Below are 16,684 nucleotides of genomic sequence, written 5' to 3'. Positions count from 1 at the left end.
GCCACGCACGCGCCTTTCGGTCCTAGCCAGTCACGCACGCGCCTTTCCGTCCTAGCCAGTCGCGCATGCGCTCTTCCGGCCTCGCCAGCCGCGCACGCGCCTTTCCGTCCTCGCCAACCGCGCCGACGCCAGGACGCGCCAACTGCGCAGGCGCACCTCTTCCCCAACAGCGGAGCACGTTTCCCCACCGGACTGTTGATGGAGGAGCGCCTGGTCGGCGGGCGCTTGTGCAGAACCAGGGATTGGCCGGCCGTAAAAATTCTGAACTGATGGACCCGGGCGGCGGTGAGAAGTCTGAACTGATGGACCCGGGCGGCGGTGAGAAGTCTGAACTGATGGACCCGGGCGGCGGGGCTGAGGCCCCGCCCGAGGCGGCGGAAGAAGAGGCTGAGCCGGAGGTGAAGAAGCGGCGACTGCAGTGTGCGGAGTTTGCTTTGGTCGCCAACTGCGACTCCTCTGTTGCCCAGTGCTACTTGGCGGAAAACGACTGGGAGATGGAAGTAGGGCTTCTCCTTTTCTCACCCCCCGCTCTGTACCTGGTCTCGTGGAGCGCACCAGCCCCATACCTGTACCTTTGATTTTCAGAGAGCGTTGAACTCCTACTTTGAGCCGCCGGTGGATGAGAGCGCCGCGGAAAGCCGGCCCCAGGCCCGTGCCGAGCCCGAAACCTGGTCAGTGACTGCGGGACTGGGGCGGGCCATACCTAGGGGCAGCTCTCGTGCGGAGTGGTGCGGGTGCTGCGGGAGGAAATGCGCCGCCACTGCGGGGCCAGGGCCTCCCTCCCGGGCATCCCAACGGCCTCCCTTCCTGGGCATACCGACGGCTTCCCTCCTGGACATCCTACGGCCTCCCTTCCTGGGCATCCCGACGGCCTCCCTCCCGGGCATCCCTGCGACCTCCCTCCCGGGCATCCGACGGCCTCCCTCCCGGGCATCCCGACGGCTTCCCTCCTGGGCATCCGACGGCCTCCCTTCCCGGGCATCCCGACGGCCTCCTGCGACGTGGTTTGCGAGCCGAGGTGGAGCGGTTGACTCGGAATTATAGGAGAGATGTGAGCAGATTTGTAACGCTTGAAGGAGAATCCTCTATTGAAGAATTGCAACCAGGAAGGCTCCTTATGAGTACATTGTTCTGTTGGCTAGTCAGCATGGCTTCAAACAAAAGCACCCCCACCCCCACCCCTGTTATTTCAAAATCCTCTTCCCAGTGCCGATGCTTGTAAAATCAAGTCCAGGTGATTGACGATCCATCCACGGTCAGTCTTTCCAGATTCTTCCTCCATTTTCCCTTTCCTGCTTCACATCTAACTTGCAGAGTTCTCCAATGAGCTCTCTGCCTGTCAGCCCTGGAAAAGATGTTGCCTCTGCCTGCAACCTTTTCTTACTTCCTTGGTACCTAATAATCTTAAAGGGCCCAGCTTAGACACTACTGAAACACAAGAAACATTCTTTGATACCCTTTAATTCTGAATAGGATTTCGCTCGTAGGTACTCATACGTAATACCTAATAACTTACCCCATCTACTCGTGTATAAGCCGAGTTTTTCAGCACACAAAAATGTGCTGAAAACCGGGTCCGGCTTATACACGGGTCAGTGGTACCCCAGCGAGGTGTAACATTCCTTCGCTGTCCATTCATAGCCCCACTAACACTGAATGACTTTGAATGTTTACTCACATCTAACCAATCAGAGCCGTCCTATGACATGGAAGGCTCCAATTCACAGAAGCCCCCGGAGTGATTCACTTACACCGGCTGTGACTGTGCTCTCCGTCTCTCCCCTCTGGTCTCTGTGTTAATTCACATCCTGCATTTCCCACCCTAGGCTTATACTCGAGTCAATCAGTTTTTCTGGTTTCCCAGGTAATAATTAGGTACCTCGGCTTATACTCAGATCAGCTTATATTTGAGTCTATATGGTAGTTCATAGTATAATCTTAATACTTTTATTTCCTAAACTATTTATTAAAGATGAAGACTTTTGTACATGATTGCTTTTTGAAGTCTTACACAGTAATTGGCACCATAATAAGCTCCCAGTAAACATGTATTGATATATAAAATTCCTTCAATGTGTGGGCAGCCTGTACACTTACTATTCATACCCAAAAAAGTTTTTTTTCATAAAGTTGAAGCTCATAGTAACCCCAGAGGACAGAGTAGTACAGTCCCATAAGTTTCCAAGGCTGTGAATCGGTACAGACCTGACTGCCTCATCTCTCTCACTAAGAGCCAGTGGTGGGTTCATACTGACCCTCTGTTAACAGCCAAGCGCTTTAACCATTATGCCACTGTTGGGCCACACCCAACCAACTCTAAGAGAGGGACCTTAGCTCTTGCCAACTAAGAATAGTCAGAAAAGGGGATTCTTCAGAGACAAAAAAGTTTATTCAGAAGAGAGTCTGCGACAGAAATTGAGAGGACCTAGCCCATGCTCAACACCCACACCCCAAATAAGAGTATTGCTAGAGGTTGATTTTTCAGCAGAAAGGGACATGATGTTCATTTGTTATGTAGGTAGAGATTCCCAGGAAATAGCCCATTTAGTTGGGCACATGCAATAGTCCCTTCAAGATAGATTCCTTCACAGGGGCTTCTGGTGCTGGTGAAGACATTGTTTGCTGAGATGTCATGCTGCTTGCCTGGGTTGAGTTGCTTGCTGGTGGGGCTCGTGCTTGGGCTAGTGAATCAACTCAGCTTTCTCAAAATACTCTGACAGGAAAATCTGTGTGTCACAGTGTGTCACACCATGATTGTTACCTTTTGCAGTAGCTGGTTTGTTTCAAATGAATTGTCTAGAGAGCATTTCAGCAGTAAACTGCATGGCTCAGTGTATATCACAGTCGTCAGTATTTGCATAGGCTCCAGCTGAGTTTTTTGTTTTTTACTTGATGGACCTAGATCTTTCTGAGTGGGGTTGGGCCAGCCCTGCTAACTTGTCTCTGTTAACAAACAAGAACTTTACCCCAATGTTCAGACAGTATTTAAGCTTGTTTCCTGAATGTAACATGCTTGAATTTTAGGGTGTTGGTTACCTTTCTCAACGGAACCAAAAAGAAAACTGGGTCAAAGTCACTAGGAAGGGGTCAGCCCAGCCCTGATAACTTCATTACCTGGTGGAGGCTCTTTCCACCCTTTTGAGCTTTTCAGCTGGCCTGGCTTACAGATAAATAGTTTCATTTGTTCTTTCTCTGATCTCCCAGCCTCTCGTTGGAGAATTGTCCACCCTATCAATGGTGAAGTACCTCTGACTCCTTTCTTGCAATAGCCAGAACCAAGTGGACTGAGCAATGGTCATTTAGTCTAAGCCAGCCATTCGATCCTCTTTCCTGAGATTTTGAAATGAGAATCAAGAGAGTTCAGGATGGATTTTCCCTGTGGAGCTTCTCTCATAATGTGTAAGTTTAGGAGCCGTGGGGATTCATAGCCAACCGTATTTTGCGTGAGAAACTGAGAAGCTTGGTCTATCGAGAGGAGATAGAGCAGAAGGAATTTGAAGTGTGAGACAAGTTACATCCTGATGTCCTCTCCTTAACCATGGCTGCATTTCTGGACCTACCTTGTTGCAGGGACTTCTGGTACTTATAATAGGTATTTATAAAACTTGTAACAGGTACTTATAAATGTCATTTTTGCTCAAGCCAGTTCTTGCCTCTTTGTGATACCCATCAAAACATAAGTATCATTACTGTGTCATACTAAAAATGCTTCAGTGTGCCCAGATGCGGTTCTCTGGATATTTTTGTGAATTAAATCACCAGGTCTCTCTTCCAAGGCACCTCTGCTTAGACTCAAGTTTTCTGGTTAGAAGCTGAGTGTATGAACTGTTTGCATTACCCAAGAACTCCAGGTTGCAGCTGCGGGTGCCGTGGAGTTGAGTCTGACTCCTAGTGAGCCTACAGAACTGAGTAGAACTTCCTCGGGATGGTCATCTTTTTCTAGGCTATAGTTTTGTTTGTTTGTTTGCTTGTTTTACTGTACTCCCCTATTCAATCATGGCTGCCACAGGCAGGCAGACAGAAGGCGCGAAGACATTTTATCTTGCTTCTGTAGGAAACCTTAAGAGCAGACAGTGCCTGCTCCCGGTCTGTCAATAGATGCTTTAGGCTGTAGTCTTTATGGGAGCAGATCACCAGGTGTGTTCTCCTGCACAGTCAATGGCGGGTTTGAAATACTATCTGTGATACACGTTTGATCAACTGATGTTAGAAAGAAACTAGCTGCTTCCACTGATGGCAATTTTAACTTAAGACGGACTTACAAATGGAACTTGTTTGTTATATGAGGGCTGCCTGTACCTGAGAACTTAAAAAACAAACCACACCTCCTGGATCCTAGTTTCCCAAAGACTGATTTAATTCATCTGGGGGTGACCCCGCTAGCCTTGGTAGCTCCCCAGGTGAGTTTCCCCAGTGACAGTGTTGTGTGTGCCTGTTACTCAGAGTGGGCCCTGGACCAGCAGCATTTGTTAGACCTGCAGAACCTCAGGCTCCATCTCAGGCCTATTGAATCAGCAGCAGAATTTTTATAAGATCCTCGGGTGATTTAAAGTGTGAGGAATCCTGACCTGGACCATGGAAATCAACCACCAGATTTGACATTTATTTCTCTGCCAGAGGAAGGAAGCTGGGGGGAAAATGCCCCGTAAGATTTATTACTTTTTTTTGGTCCCTTACTATTCCTTCTTCCTTTTTGCAGTTTTGCAATACTAAAAAATGTTATTTACTGTATACAAAGTATGTCCCCTATAAAATGTACGTGCAAATTACTAAGAAGTAAATTTGGTGAACATTTGCTCAATTCCAGAACATGGTAAGGCAGTTGGGATACTGGCTCTGTCTGCCTCAAAATGATGTTAATTTTAGCACCCAGAGCCTCCCTCGCCTTTATAGTCAAAGCAAAGTGAATTGCTTGTTTGGGTGATTATTTTCCCAGTGTGCACGAGGAGGCAGAGTTAACCACTTAGATAGATGCACAATAAATCAGTTTATTACAAATGAAGCATCATTTTTCTCGTTTGTATTCATGGGATGACAACAGAAATATTGATTGGTTTTTTTTTAATGACGGATAACCACAAAATTACTCCTCTTTAACAGCATACTGTTTTTTTTTTTACAATTACATCAAAATGAATGGTATAAAATATTATTAATATGCCTCAAAACACTGAGGCTATACTGTCATGATTCACTAGATTGTGCTCAGTAGACATTTATTGAAAGAAAATGAATTGTATCTACTTTTCTCCCCAATTAAGCAGGATGATGTTTTGCCTTCACTTAAGGGCTGCATGAAAGTTCCCTGAATATCCTCTAAAAGACAGGAGGAGAGGGCCCAGCAAGCTGGCTGTCGAGTAGCGCACTGGGAGCTACCCACCCGGGAAAGAGTAGCTTCAGGAGGATGTAAGCGGCTGTGGTGTACAAGTAAATAAACGTAGGACGCCAATAGCGCCAACAGCCGAGCAGAAACAACGTCGCCAGCCTAACCCGAGGCAAGATCTGCCAGCAGTGCAAAAGAGGGGGAACCTTCCTTCAGAAACAACCAAGAAAAAGTTAACGTTGGACCATGTCTTCCCCGCTTCAGGTTCAGACAGACCAACCGTAGCACTTTGAAAGAGTATGGCTGTCTTCCTTACTATTCAGACATCTTCGTGTTGAGTAATTTATCATGGGCCTATTATTCATCAATCACTATAAACCTATTCATTCTTAGGGATTCGTTTCTATAAGGACAAAGTTGAATTTCCTTTTATTTGTCCTAAAATGCTTACTTTCAAACTTGAAGGGACTTGAATTATCCCATGTAGTTTTCGATAACCTTCTCAGACCAGAGTCAAAATATTCCTAGAGTATTGATTCTGCTGTCTTCCGATCCCCTGTGCAAACTGAATTCAGTTTGACGGCTACGAATCCTTTTTCTGTGCAACTTATGTAAAGCATCTTCAGCAGCACGGACATCCACAAATTGAACATCAGCAAATCCTCTTGGCATCGAGTGTAGAAATCAGGTGGAATATACATATCAACTGTAGGTCCATAGGGGCCATATTCTCCATGGAAATCTTCAGACCTGGTGTCATCAGCCAAGTTCCTCATAGAGATGTGTTTTGAGGGGTGGGTGAGGGCTGGGGGTGTTGCGCAGATAGCTGGATATGTTGGAGGGGTGCATCTCAGGCAGGGGTGCTAACAGGCTCCACAAACTGTCCACTGTGTTGGCTGTGTCCGCCCCTTAGTATTTTGATATTTATACAAATAGCAGGAGGAAGTTTAATGAAGAATTTTTACATAGTCTCAAAGTACCCACAACATGCTTACCTCCAAAGGGGAAGTTCCTACCTTTGTAGTAGAAAAAGCTGGCCACAGTTTACATCACCAGCATGGGGACAAATCCTTGTCAAGTGCCTTCCAATACAGTATCCTATACTAAGGAAGACACTCTTACTTCTGTGTGTCATTCTTTCTCCCAAAATTGCATAACCTGAATCTAATCTGGAGCAACCACAAGATAAGGCCAAAGTGAAGGGCATTCCTTGTACAACACACCTGGCCTGTCTTGCTCAAAAACATTTAGCACATGAGAGACAAAGACAAGAATTCTTCTGGAGCAAAGATTAAAATAAACAGGATTCAAAAAAAGAATGGACAGGATTTTTCAATGCCATGTGTGGTCTTGGATTTGGGCATTAGTTGGCACAGTTGGTGAAATTTGAATAGATCTTTAAGATAGTTAATATTGTCACCTCAGTGTTAATTTTGTTAATCATAGGGTATGTGTGTAATCATGTCTGGTTTGAGGAAATACAGAAGTGTATAATCAAATATTTCAAAATAAAATGTATAAAGCAAGCCAGTGTTAAGTAAAATGCTAACATTTGAGGAGTGAGTGAATAGCATACAGGAATTCTTTTGACTATTTTTGCAAGTCTGGAATTTTTTCAACATGAAAAGTATTGATATTAAATTTACTAAGTTTATAAATAACTGAAAAACCAAACTCACTGCCATTGAGTCAGTGCTGACTCAGAGAGCCCATATGGGTTTCCGAGACTGTAACTGTTTATAGGAGTAGAAAGTCCAGTCTTCTGAGGAGCTGCTGGTGGTTTCACACTGCCGAGCATGAGGGTCAGCCCAGCACGTTACCACTACACCATCAGGGCTCCTTAGATGATAAACCCAAGACCTTATTTTAAATCCTTAGTGTTCACGTTTTCAGAATGGTTTGTTCCTCTGCCCCTGCTTCTTGAGCTTTGGTGGGGTCTGGTGGGATGGTGTGCTGGAGTAAATGTGGGCTGTGCAGTGTGACAGGTGCAGGGGAGCCTGTCATTGCCATGTAGCTCAGGCCTCCCGTGGAGAGTGTTCCGAAAGGCTGGAGTGGAAAGTGCTTCTGTGACCACGCCTAGGACGATCCAGCATGTCATTCCCTCAGATTCTGTTGGTCAGATAAGTCTGGATTCAAGGAGAGGGGAATTAGATAGATAGCAACTCTCAGTGGAGCAGTAACTTAAAATTGTCAGTCATTATTTATCTGTCACCAGGGAATCTTATTAAAATAATCATTAGATCTGCATATTTTAAATCGTAGTCTAATTGGAGGGTCTTGTAGTTTATCGCTACTTTTAGCGATGTCGTGAAGGGTGCTGAGGTAGCTGAAAGTGTTAGTGAGCAAGTATCCGGATAATCCTGGAATCGTTCACCTCAGCCACACAACTTCCACTCACCTCGAGGGTACTTGTGTGAGTAATGAATGTGTTTGTAGAAAGAAGGTCACAAGGGCTTATGGAGTAGTTTGTAGACTATTCAATTCAGAAGTGATTTATGAAATTGTGTTTCGTTCTGATCTTGCCAGTGTTGACCTCACAAAGGAAGAAGCAACTGATTCCCCTGATTCTAAAATTAGCCCCCCTGAAAATGGCCAGCAAGATGGCAGCTTGTTCTCCCTCATTACCTGGAATATTGACGGATTGGATCTAAACAACCTGCCTGAGAGGGCTCGAGGGGTGTGCTCCTATCTAGCTTTGTAAGTATCACTTCATCTCAGTCGCGGCATAATATAGCAGCGTCGTAGCTCAAGACTACAGCTGTGGAATCAGACTGGGTTCCTCGATCAGCTCCGAGAGACACGTCTGAAAAAACTGGACGCGATTGCTTCTAGGAACAGGAACCAGCGGCTAATCTTGACGTTACTGCACAGCACAGATATTTCTCACTTTATGCTTCCTAAAGATGAGTATAAACACTGACTATTAGGTGCTCTAGAGAGTGGTAGTTTGCATATCTTTTATGTAGCTAGCTGAAAGTGAAATGATCTGCCTAGTATTGATAATAAATTGATGTTTTCAATTAGGTACAACCCAGATGTGGTATTTCTTCAAGAAGTAATTCCTCCATACTATAGCTACCTAAGGAAGAGAGCCACCAGTTATGAAATTATTACAGGTAACAGTTTTACTGTTCTTTAAGTGAACTTTTCCTTTCAAAAAAATCAGTGGGATCTACCAAGTCAAATAGCTATGGGTTTTAAAATTTTGTTTTCTTTTTCATTATAACTGCTTTTTTAAAAATTGGCATCTTTATAAATCTCTGTATTGGGGCACGGCAAGAGAATGGTAGCATCAGCAAATCATGCACTGCGACCTTACACGTCGGATATGTTAGGGTTTTGGGTGCTAAGAAAATGCATTCATGCATATGACCACGTCATAAGCCGGGGGTCTTCTATATCTTACTTCTGGAGGAAGTCAGGCTTTGTCTCTTTCAGGTTTAAATTTCTTCCAGCATTGTTTTTATTTCCTCCTCTTTGTTTTGTTTGTGGTGACTCTCCTTTGGTTTTGGCCCGTTGCGTCAATGTGTCAGGGTCCTCGGCGTCTGGTTCATAGTTGAACGCAGGCACTGAAACGTTGCTTGTGTCCCTGAGCTGCAGTTAGAGCACCGCATTCACGGGGTCGAGTGGAACTTGCAGCTTGTCCATTGCTTACTTAGTTGTCAGTACATACACCCACTGCCATCCAGGCGATTCTGAGTTAGAATGCCCTCTGGGGTCCCATTCCAAAACGCTGCTGGTGGATTAGCATCTCAGTGCTTAATTCAAAGCACCACCAGGGAGTCAGTTGTCTGTGTCCGCTCATGGAAACTTTTCATGTAAGGCTGTTCAGTTTCTCTGAATTCTGTATTTGGTTTTTTTCTTTAAATTCTTTAGCTCTGCAGAGTGTGTGTGTTAGCTCTTGGCTTTCTGCGTGGTTTGTTTGCTTTCTGGAAACAGGTCAGGGGAGGGTAGCTGAAGTTCCCTCTACAGAGCGGGCACACTTGCACTTATCACTTACCCCCTGTTTTCAGACCCTTCCTTCAGCCTACCCCGTGCACGCCCTCCACCAACTCACCCCTCACATAGCAGCTGTCTGTGAGGGTCTGCACTTCAATTTCCTAACTTGCCTCTAATCTCAAACTGAGTAGACTTGTGGTCACTTGGCTGATGGGGTTGAGATAGAGACCTGAATGATGTTCAGCCTATATACAAACCTTCGACTAGCCCACTCTGTTCTTCATCCGGTTCTTTACCCCGCCCTTTTGTGGTACCTTTGTGCTGGAATGCAAAGTGTTTCCTGGCTTGTGTGCAGCGAATCTGATTGCTCTGTGTTGCTGCCTGCAACAGGTGCCCCAATGAGCTCCCTTGCTCGTCATTACCCCGTTCACCCTCTGCATAACTTTTGGAAGCTTTCACTCCAATTTTGTTTACATTAAAAAAAAAATCCACTTACTACAGTTTTGGTGGCATTTCCAGTGTGAGCAGAAATAAATTCATGTCAGTTTGCCTCAGTTCAAGTCTCTTTCAGAAATTTTTCAATTTGGGTAACCTTAACTATTTTTGTCACTTTGGTGAATTTATTCTTATTTTTGGATTTCTTTTTTTCATTTTAAATTTCCATTGTAATTGAAGAGAGGCTAGGTAAATCTGTGGATTCAGATGGCCATCTCTAACTGTTTACTTAGAAGACCTAGATCATTTAAATGTCTGTACTTGTTTGTTGTAAAAGCTTTCGTTGGGGAACTTGTGGTAATCTAAAAATACTTTAAATGTACCCCCTCCCACTCCCCAAACTACATTCTTTTTCCCAACCATTCGAAGGTAATGAAGACGGATATTTCACAGCCATCATGTTGAAGAAATCAAGAGTGAAACTAAAAAGCCAAGAGATTATTCCTTTTCCGAGCACCGAAATGATGAGAAACCTTTTGCGTGTGCACGTAGGTCATTACTTTCCATTGCCTTCTGAATACATAATTAGGTTTGTTACGGTTTTGTGGTGTTGTCTTCTTGTTTCTCGCTTAAAGATTCCTTTAAATAACCTCTACTAGCTTTGTGTGTTGCAATCTGATGTATAGTTTAATTTTAGACTTTTGAAAATAGAAAACACTGTCTGGTTTCCTAGGAATATTTAAGCGTTTGGGAAGATTCTACTTTTGCTTCGTAAATGAATGTGTTTCCTGTGTGCTGTGTTGTGCCCTGTGAGGCCCACAGGAAATATTCAAGTAGATGGTACTCTCATGGAGTTTACAGATTAGGAAAGAAAGGGTCTACACAGAGCAGCTAAAGTAGAGGAGAAGGTAACATGATGTGCTGTGGAAGTTTCGAGGCGAGGGGACAGGACGACGTGTAACCGCAAATGAAGGCTTCGTGAAGGAAGCGGTGTGTGAGTCCCGGGGCTCTGACAGACAGGTGAGATTGAGACAGTATGACAGACAGGTGAGATTGAGACAGTAGGACTCGGAGAGGAGATGCGAGGCGGTTCGGGTGGAGGAACCACCACCCACGCTGAAAAGGTGGGCGTTTATGTGCGTGGACGAGCATTCCATTCAGGCAGGTGTAGAAATGTGAAGGAGGGGGGTGACGGGAGGCGGAAAGTAGGCTGTGTCCAAATGACGGAAGGCCATGAATGCCCATGTGAAAGAATGTGAACAGCAGTTTGTAAAAATCACAGTTATTTTAAAATAACGACATTGTTGGCGCTTTGACGGCAGTCGGTAAGTTACAATCATTCACTCACTTGACTAACATTTCGGAGTACCCATAGAGGAGACTCTGCCATTGAATCTCTGTCATTGAAGACGGAGCCAAACTTTCCCGTGGGCTTCCGCAGCCGCTATACAACTTCACAGGAGCAGACGATGTTGTCTTTATCTTTCAGAGCACCTGGTGCCCTGAACTGTTGAGACTTTGCCAGTAGCAGCTCGCTGTGTAACCCACTTGCAATCGAGTCATTTCTAACTCAGGGTGAAGCCCGTGGGTGTCAGAACTTGTTCCAAGGGATTTTCATGGGCTGCTTTTCCAATGAAGATCACCATGCCTTTTGCTGAGGCCCCACTGGATGCATACCCCAGTCTCCCAGTCAGCAGCTGAATACTTGAGCAGTGTGCACCACCCATTGACTCTGTAATACTGAATAGGAAATGAGGATTGTACTATATCCATCGAGGGCAGCAGTTCTCAACCTGTGGGTCGCAACCCCTTTGGGAGTTGAACGACCTTTTCACAGGGGTTGCCCAATTCATAACAGTAGCAAAATTACAGTGATGAAGCAGCAACGAAAATAATTTTATGGTTGGGGGGGGTCACGTTGGGAACCACTGCTCTGGGGGTTTAAAAGCAGTCTGTTAAACTGTAGGGACATAGGGGAGGGAGCCAATTAGTGCCTGGGGACCTTGGGGGAAGGGCTTTCTGTGGAGGTGACATTTGAGGTTGGTGTTTGCTTAGGTGTCATCTTTGTCAGTAGATTGGCGGGTTGAGCACATGCTGATATTGTTTCAGTTTAGTAAATATTCATTAACTCATTGAACAATCTGCTAAATCTGTTACCAAAGGTCAGCATTAGTGACCAATGAGCAATTTTAATGACTGTACTTATCTATCCTGTCCTAGGTGACTGTGTCAGGAAATGACCTTTGCCTTATGACTTCACATTTGGAGAGCACCAAAGGGCATGCTAAGGAACGCGTCAGTCAGTTGAAAGTGGTTCTGAAGGAGATGCAAGAGGCTCCGGAGTCCGCTACAGTGATATTTGCAGGAGACACCAATTTAAGGGATCAGGAAGTGAGTGACGAAGCTCCATGAGTTTATTGCTCTGGAAACTAAAATTTGCTTTTCTTTTGATCAAAGCTTTGTGTCCTTTGTTTATTCAAAAAGTACGAAGGGAACTTGAGATGCCGTTCAGCAAATATTATATCACTGCAACATAAGGAACGGTATAAAAGGGTCACGATATTGGGAAGGCTGAGAACCACTGGTCTAACAAGTAACAAAACATTCAGTTGCTAAAACGTCACTGACCAAGAAACAGTCCAGTAGAGGGTTTGATTTTATTTTTAATAGTAATTGTGTAAGGAGCCTTTGGGGCGTAGTGGGTACACACTGGATTGACAGGTCAGAAGTTTCAAACCCTCAGCCACTCTATGGGAGAAAGATGAGGCTTCTCTATGCCTGTGAAGATTTACACTCTTGGAATCCCACAGGGGCAGTCTGCTCAGTCCGACAGGGTCTCTGTGAGTCAGAATCAACTCGATGGGATAATGTGCATACAAAGACATGAAGTTACTGGAGGTTGAGAACTGCTGTGTTAGACAGACTTGTCTACTTTTAAAAGTTCTGGAGAATAGGAGGGAATAATTAACATTATTAGAAGATTTTAAAAACTGGCATATAACTGATAACATACAATTCACTTTTAGGAATTTTTCTCCTCTCTTGTGTCTATTTGTGTTAGCTCCCTATGAGAAGATTTTATAAAAGAAAGAGTGGGGTGGAAGCGACATTATTAGATTATATTAATAGCATATTAAAAACATGGAGTAAGTTTTAGAGTAGTAGTTGTGCCTTCCTATTTCTCCATAAAATGATTCATTCTTTAAGAACACATCACAGTCCTGTTGTCCGGGTGGACCAGTCCCTGCCTGGTAGTAGCAGCAAATAAGAGAAAGGGCCTCGGTGTGAAGGACTGGAAGCCGCCCAAATGGAGCAGCGATGAGGCAGGCGGACGAGGCAGTGTCTCCGTCTGTCATACACAGGAACGGACGCATGGTCACCTGACAGCCATGCTAACAGCAGTCCCCGAGGACCTGCGTATGCAACCTGAGTTTTCTCTGGCAAATTTCAAGCTTCTCTGACTACCTTGATATTTTTATATTACCCACTTATTAGCATACAACAAAAATCATCTTTTAATGTTATCCAGTTATTTTGTACTTGGTCATCATTCTGATTAGAAATGTTGGACCTAATAGGCTGACCCTTGAACAACTCTCCTCCCCCACAGTCGAAAATATGCATGTAACTTTTGACTTCCCCAAATGTAACTACAAGTGGTCTGCTGTTGACAGGAAGCCGTGTCAGTAAGATACACAAGTGATTAACACAAATTTTGTATTTATATGCATTATATACTGTACCCATATAACTATTTCCAATACAAAGTAAAAAGGTATTTTGCAAAAACTGCAAGGTTCACACCTGCTGGGCAAGACGACAATAGCTTCCCTCTGTTGTCCTGATACGGCAGGCAGCTGTAGACCTCCGTCTTTTTGTTGTGACCTCATCCTTTTTCCCTGCTTCTCGGGAGCACTTCCCACATCACAGTGGTACTTTGGATGGGTCCTATGGTGATACTTGAGGTTTTTACAGTGTTGCATGAAATACGATAAAAAATAAGTGAGGACTATGAGAGATCATCCCCCTACTCCCTACAATTAAGGAGATTTATTCGGGCAGCTCATAGGTGACCACAAGTCAGCATCAGTAAATAGTAAGGCTACAATTGTTGGTCCATAACAACACCTCTCCTCAGCCAGCCCCAAGCCTCTGTCCGGTACTGCTTCAGCCACATGGTGCCTTGGCTTTTGCCTCCATGGGCCAGGAAGCCAGCTTGTCTGTTCCATCTCATAGTTCCATACTCTTCAATAAGAAGGTACCCCATAGGCTCTGTGCCACAGATGCTGGTGCATCTGGTCTTGGCGGCTTCCCCCACTTCAAACAGATCTTGAAGTGCTCTTCCAAATGATCCTTGGAAGGAACCCTGGTGGTGTAGTGGTTCTGCATTGGGCTGCTAACCACAAGGTCAGCAGTTTGAACCTACCATCCACTCCATGGAAGAAAGACGTGGCTTTCTACTCCCATACATGTTACATAGAGTTGGAAACTCACAAATGGTCCTGGAATTTCTCTCGTGTCCCAGATGGCTCCTACACATCGAGGAATGGCTGTGGTTTATCTGTTAACCAACCATACCCCCAATGAAAACAAAGGATAGTGTCTTAAATCGCACCCTCTAGTAAAGTAGAGGAAATGTGTTTTTATTGTGATAACGCAGTGTACGTAAGAGACAGATTGTTCACACACACATGAGTAGCATCAGAGGTGGTTTGGTTTTGGGGGGCTTTTGTGTGAAATCTAAACTCTTGTTCAAATTAAAGGCCAAAAGGTCTGTGAATCTTAGTGTGTCCTCTGTTTCCTTTTCAGGTTACCAAATGTGGAGGTTTACCTGACAATATTTTGGATGTCTGGGAGTTTTTGGGCAAACCCAAGCATTGCCAATATACATGGGACACACAAATGAACTCTAATCTAGGAATACCCGCCACTTGTAAGCTTCGATTTGATAGGATATTTTTCAGAGCAGCAGTGGAAGGGGGCCACATTATTCCTCGAAGTCTGGACCTCCTTGGGCTGGAAAAGCTAGACTGTGGCCGATTTCCCAGCGACCACTGGGGCCTGCTGTGCGTCTTAGATGTAATATTGTGAGATGCTTCTCAGGTATGAGCTCTAAATGTACTGTGTGATTTTGTTAAGGATCTTTCAAAAATAATTTATACCTGTCTACAAAAGTAGCTGTAATGTGGGGGAATGAACATACTGCATTATTGTAACAGAATTTTTTTTAAAGACTGACTATTTTGTGAACTGTATTCTCAGATTTCAGAACTAAATTAGTGTCTACTGAAAGGCAGGCCCACTCTCAGAGTATGAGGTTTCTCAATGAAAGACCACAGCCTCCTGGGGCCTGTAGCGGTGCCCACAACGTCAGCTGCATGCCAGGTGGGCCAAGGGTCTGCAGGCAAGTCTTTACACTTGCTTTGCTTTGATCAATCAGTAATGTTGTGAATAAGTCTTCAAAATAAATTTCTTTTGCCCCAACGTCATGGAGAATTACTGACTACTGGGAGTATGTATTTTAATTATATTTGACAAACTCAGATCCTAAAAGTCCACGATCATCTCTTGACAGCAGTGGCTCACAGTTCATCCTAGGTAAGTAGTCAATGAAACCTTCCACTGTAAAATCTCACATGCTTGTTTACTTAGGTTTATAGTTTTCTCGCCTGCAAAGGCAGAGCTGGCCTTGAGAATGACTCAAGTCAGTGTCATCGGGGCATGAGACTTTAATAGAACAATGAATGTGTAAAGAAGAAATAGCCTTTTCGTTTTGCTACTTGTAAAATTGAATTTTTTTCAAGAGATGAAAAATGGGTACTTTTAGAGGAGTTTACACAATCAAACATTTCCACCAGGGAAACTTACTTTAAATAAAGAATTTTACTTGTTTGTGGTCTATTTTAGTAAGTTTTTCTGCCTTGTGAAATAAAAGTTTTTGCTTGCTACCTGTTATTTGACTCCCTGGTTGCTGTGTGGAAGAAAACAGGTTTCCATGTGGTTCTCCCTCTGCCAAGAAATATGTTGGCTTCCTCGGTTTATAAAAAGGAGACAGTGGGAATGAGTAGAATGAAAAATGCCAAAATTAATCACTAAAACACCTAAAAGAAGCAAGCTAGATAGTAGCAATAAAACGAAAATTTATCTGTTTTAATCATTAAATCTAAGAATTTCTGCTAACACATTGGTAGCATACATTATGAAGGTAATAAAACACTCAGTGGTTGATCAGTTGAAACAATTATCAAACCATTTTATGAACCCATGTCCTGCTTAGTCACAAAGCAAATACTAAGTGGGAACAACGAGACCACGTCGAGGCTTCTCATTGGGAGTAGTTCTCAATTACGTAATTAAGAACCGATCTAATTTGCAATCTCTGGAGTTTTTTCACTTTGAATCTTGTTTTTCTAGTATAGCAGCAGTGCTTGCTTCTTGGTGAAATTCCTACGCAGCCTGAAACTTACACTTCAATAAACAACCCTTTGATCTTGAGCCATATCATTGTTACTCATGTGGAACTCAGCTCACTCATACCGACCCTCATGGTGGGTGAATTTAAACAAGTAACCTTGTAGACCTACAAATTACATTTTCTGCCACCTTGTACAAGGTAGTGCCTATCCTCTATAATCTTCAACTAAACTGAGGCTTAGCTGGATTATGTCACTTGTCTAAACCTGTGGAGTGGCCGAATGGAGGCATGCTCATTAGGTCTGTGTGAGTCAGGGAAGCATTGCACTATGTCAGTGGTTCTCAACCTTCCTCCTGCCACGACCCTTTCATACAGTTCCTCATGTGGTGATGACCCCCCAACCGTATCATTATTTTCGTTGCTACTTCATAACTGTAATTTTGCACCTGTTATAAATCGGGCGACCCCTGGGAAAGTGTCGTTCAACTCCCAAAGGGGTTGAGAACTGCTGCACTATATGCTTCTGCCTTGCTGTGTTAGCATTTTTATTATAAGAATATCCCAAAAATCCA

General features: G+C 44.1%; 1 protein-coding gene and 1 non-coding gene across 2 annotated transcripts; one reads left to right on the top strand and one right to left on the bottom strand.

Moving 5' to 3' along the window:
* Positions 1 to 157: 157 nt before the first annotated feature.
* On the top strand, positions 158 to 15,650 carry TDP2 (tyrosyl-DNA phosphodiesterase 2). The gene is made up of 7 exons (XM_075533295.1): positions 158 to 500; positions 586 to 671; positions 7,850 to 8,020; positions 8,348 to 8,439; positions 10,127 to 10,245; positions 11,918 to 12,088; positions 14,507 to 15,650. Exons 1-7 carry the CDS (start codon positions 270 to 272, stop codon positions 14,786 to 14,788), a joined length of 1,152 nt encoding a protein of 383 aa, XP_075389410.1. The 5' UTR covers positions 158 to 269; the 3' UTR covers positions 14,789 to 15,650.
* LOC142437662 (small nucleolar RNA SNORA31) lies at positions 3,975 to 4,104 on the bottom strand. The gene has a single exon (XR_012782205.1). It is a non-coding gene; the product is annotated as a small nucleolar RNA SNORA31 (small nucleolar RNA).
* Positions 15,651 to 16,684: the final 1,034 nt, after the last annotated feature.

This window comes from Tenrec ecaudatus, chromosome 1 (assembly GCF_050624435.1).
Source record: "Tenrec ecaudatus isolate mTenEca1 chromosome 1, mTenEca1.hap1, whole genome shotgun sequence".
Classification (NCBI taxonomy): Eukaryota; Metazoa; Chordata; class Mammalia; order Afrosoricida; family Tenrecidae; genus Tenrec; species Tenrec ecaudatus.
Note: the sequence above shows the minus strand (reverse complement) of the source record. Positions and strands in the feature narration are given on the sequence as shown.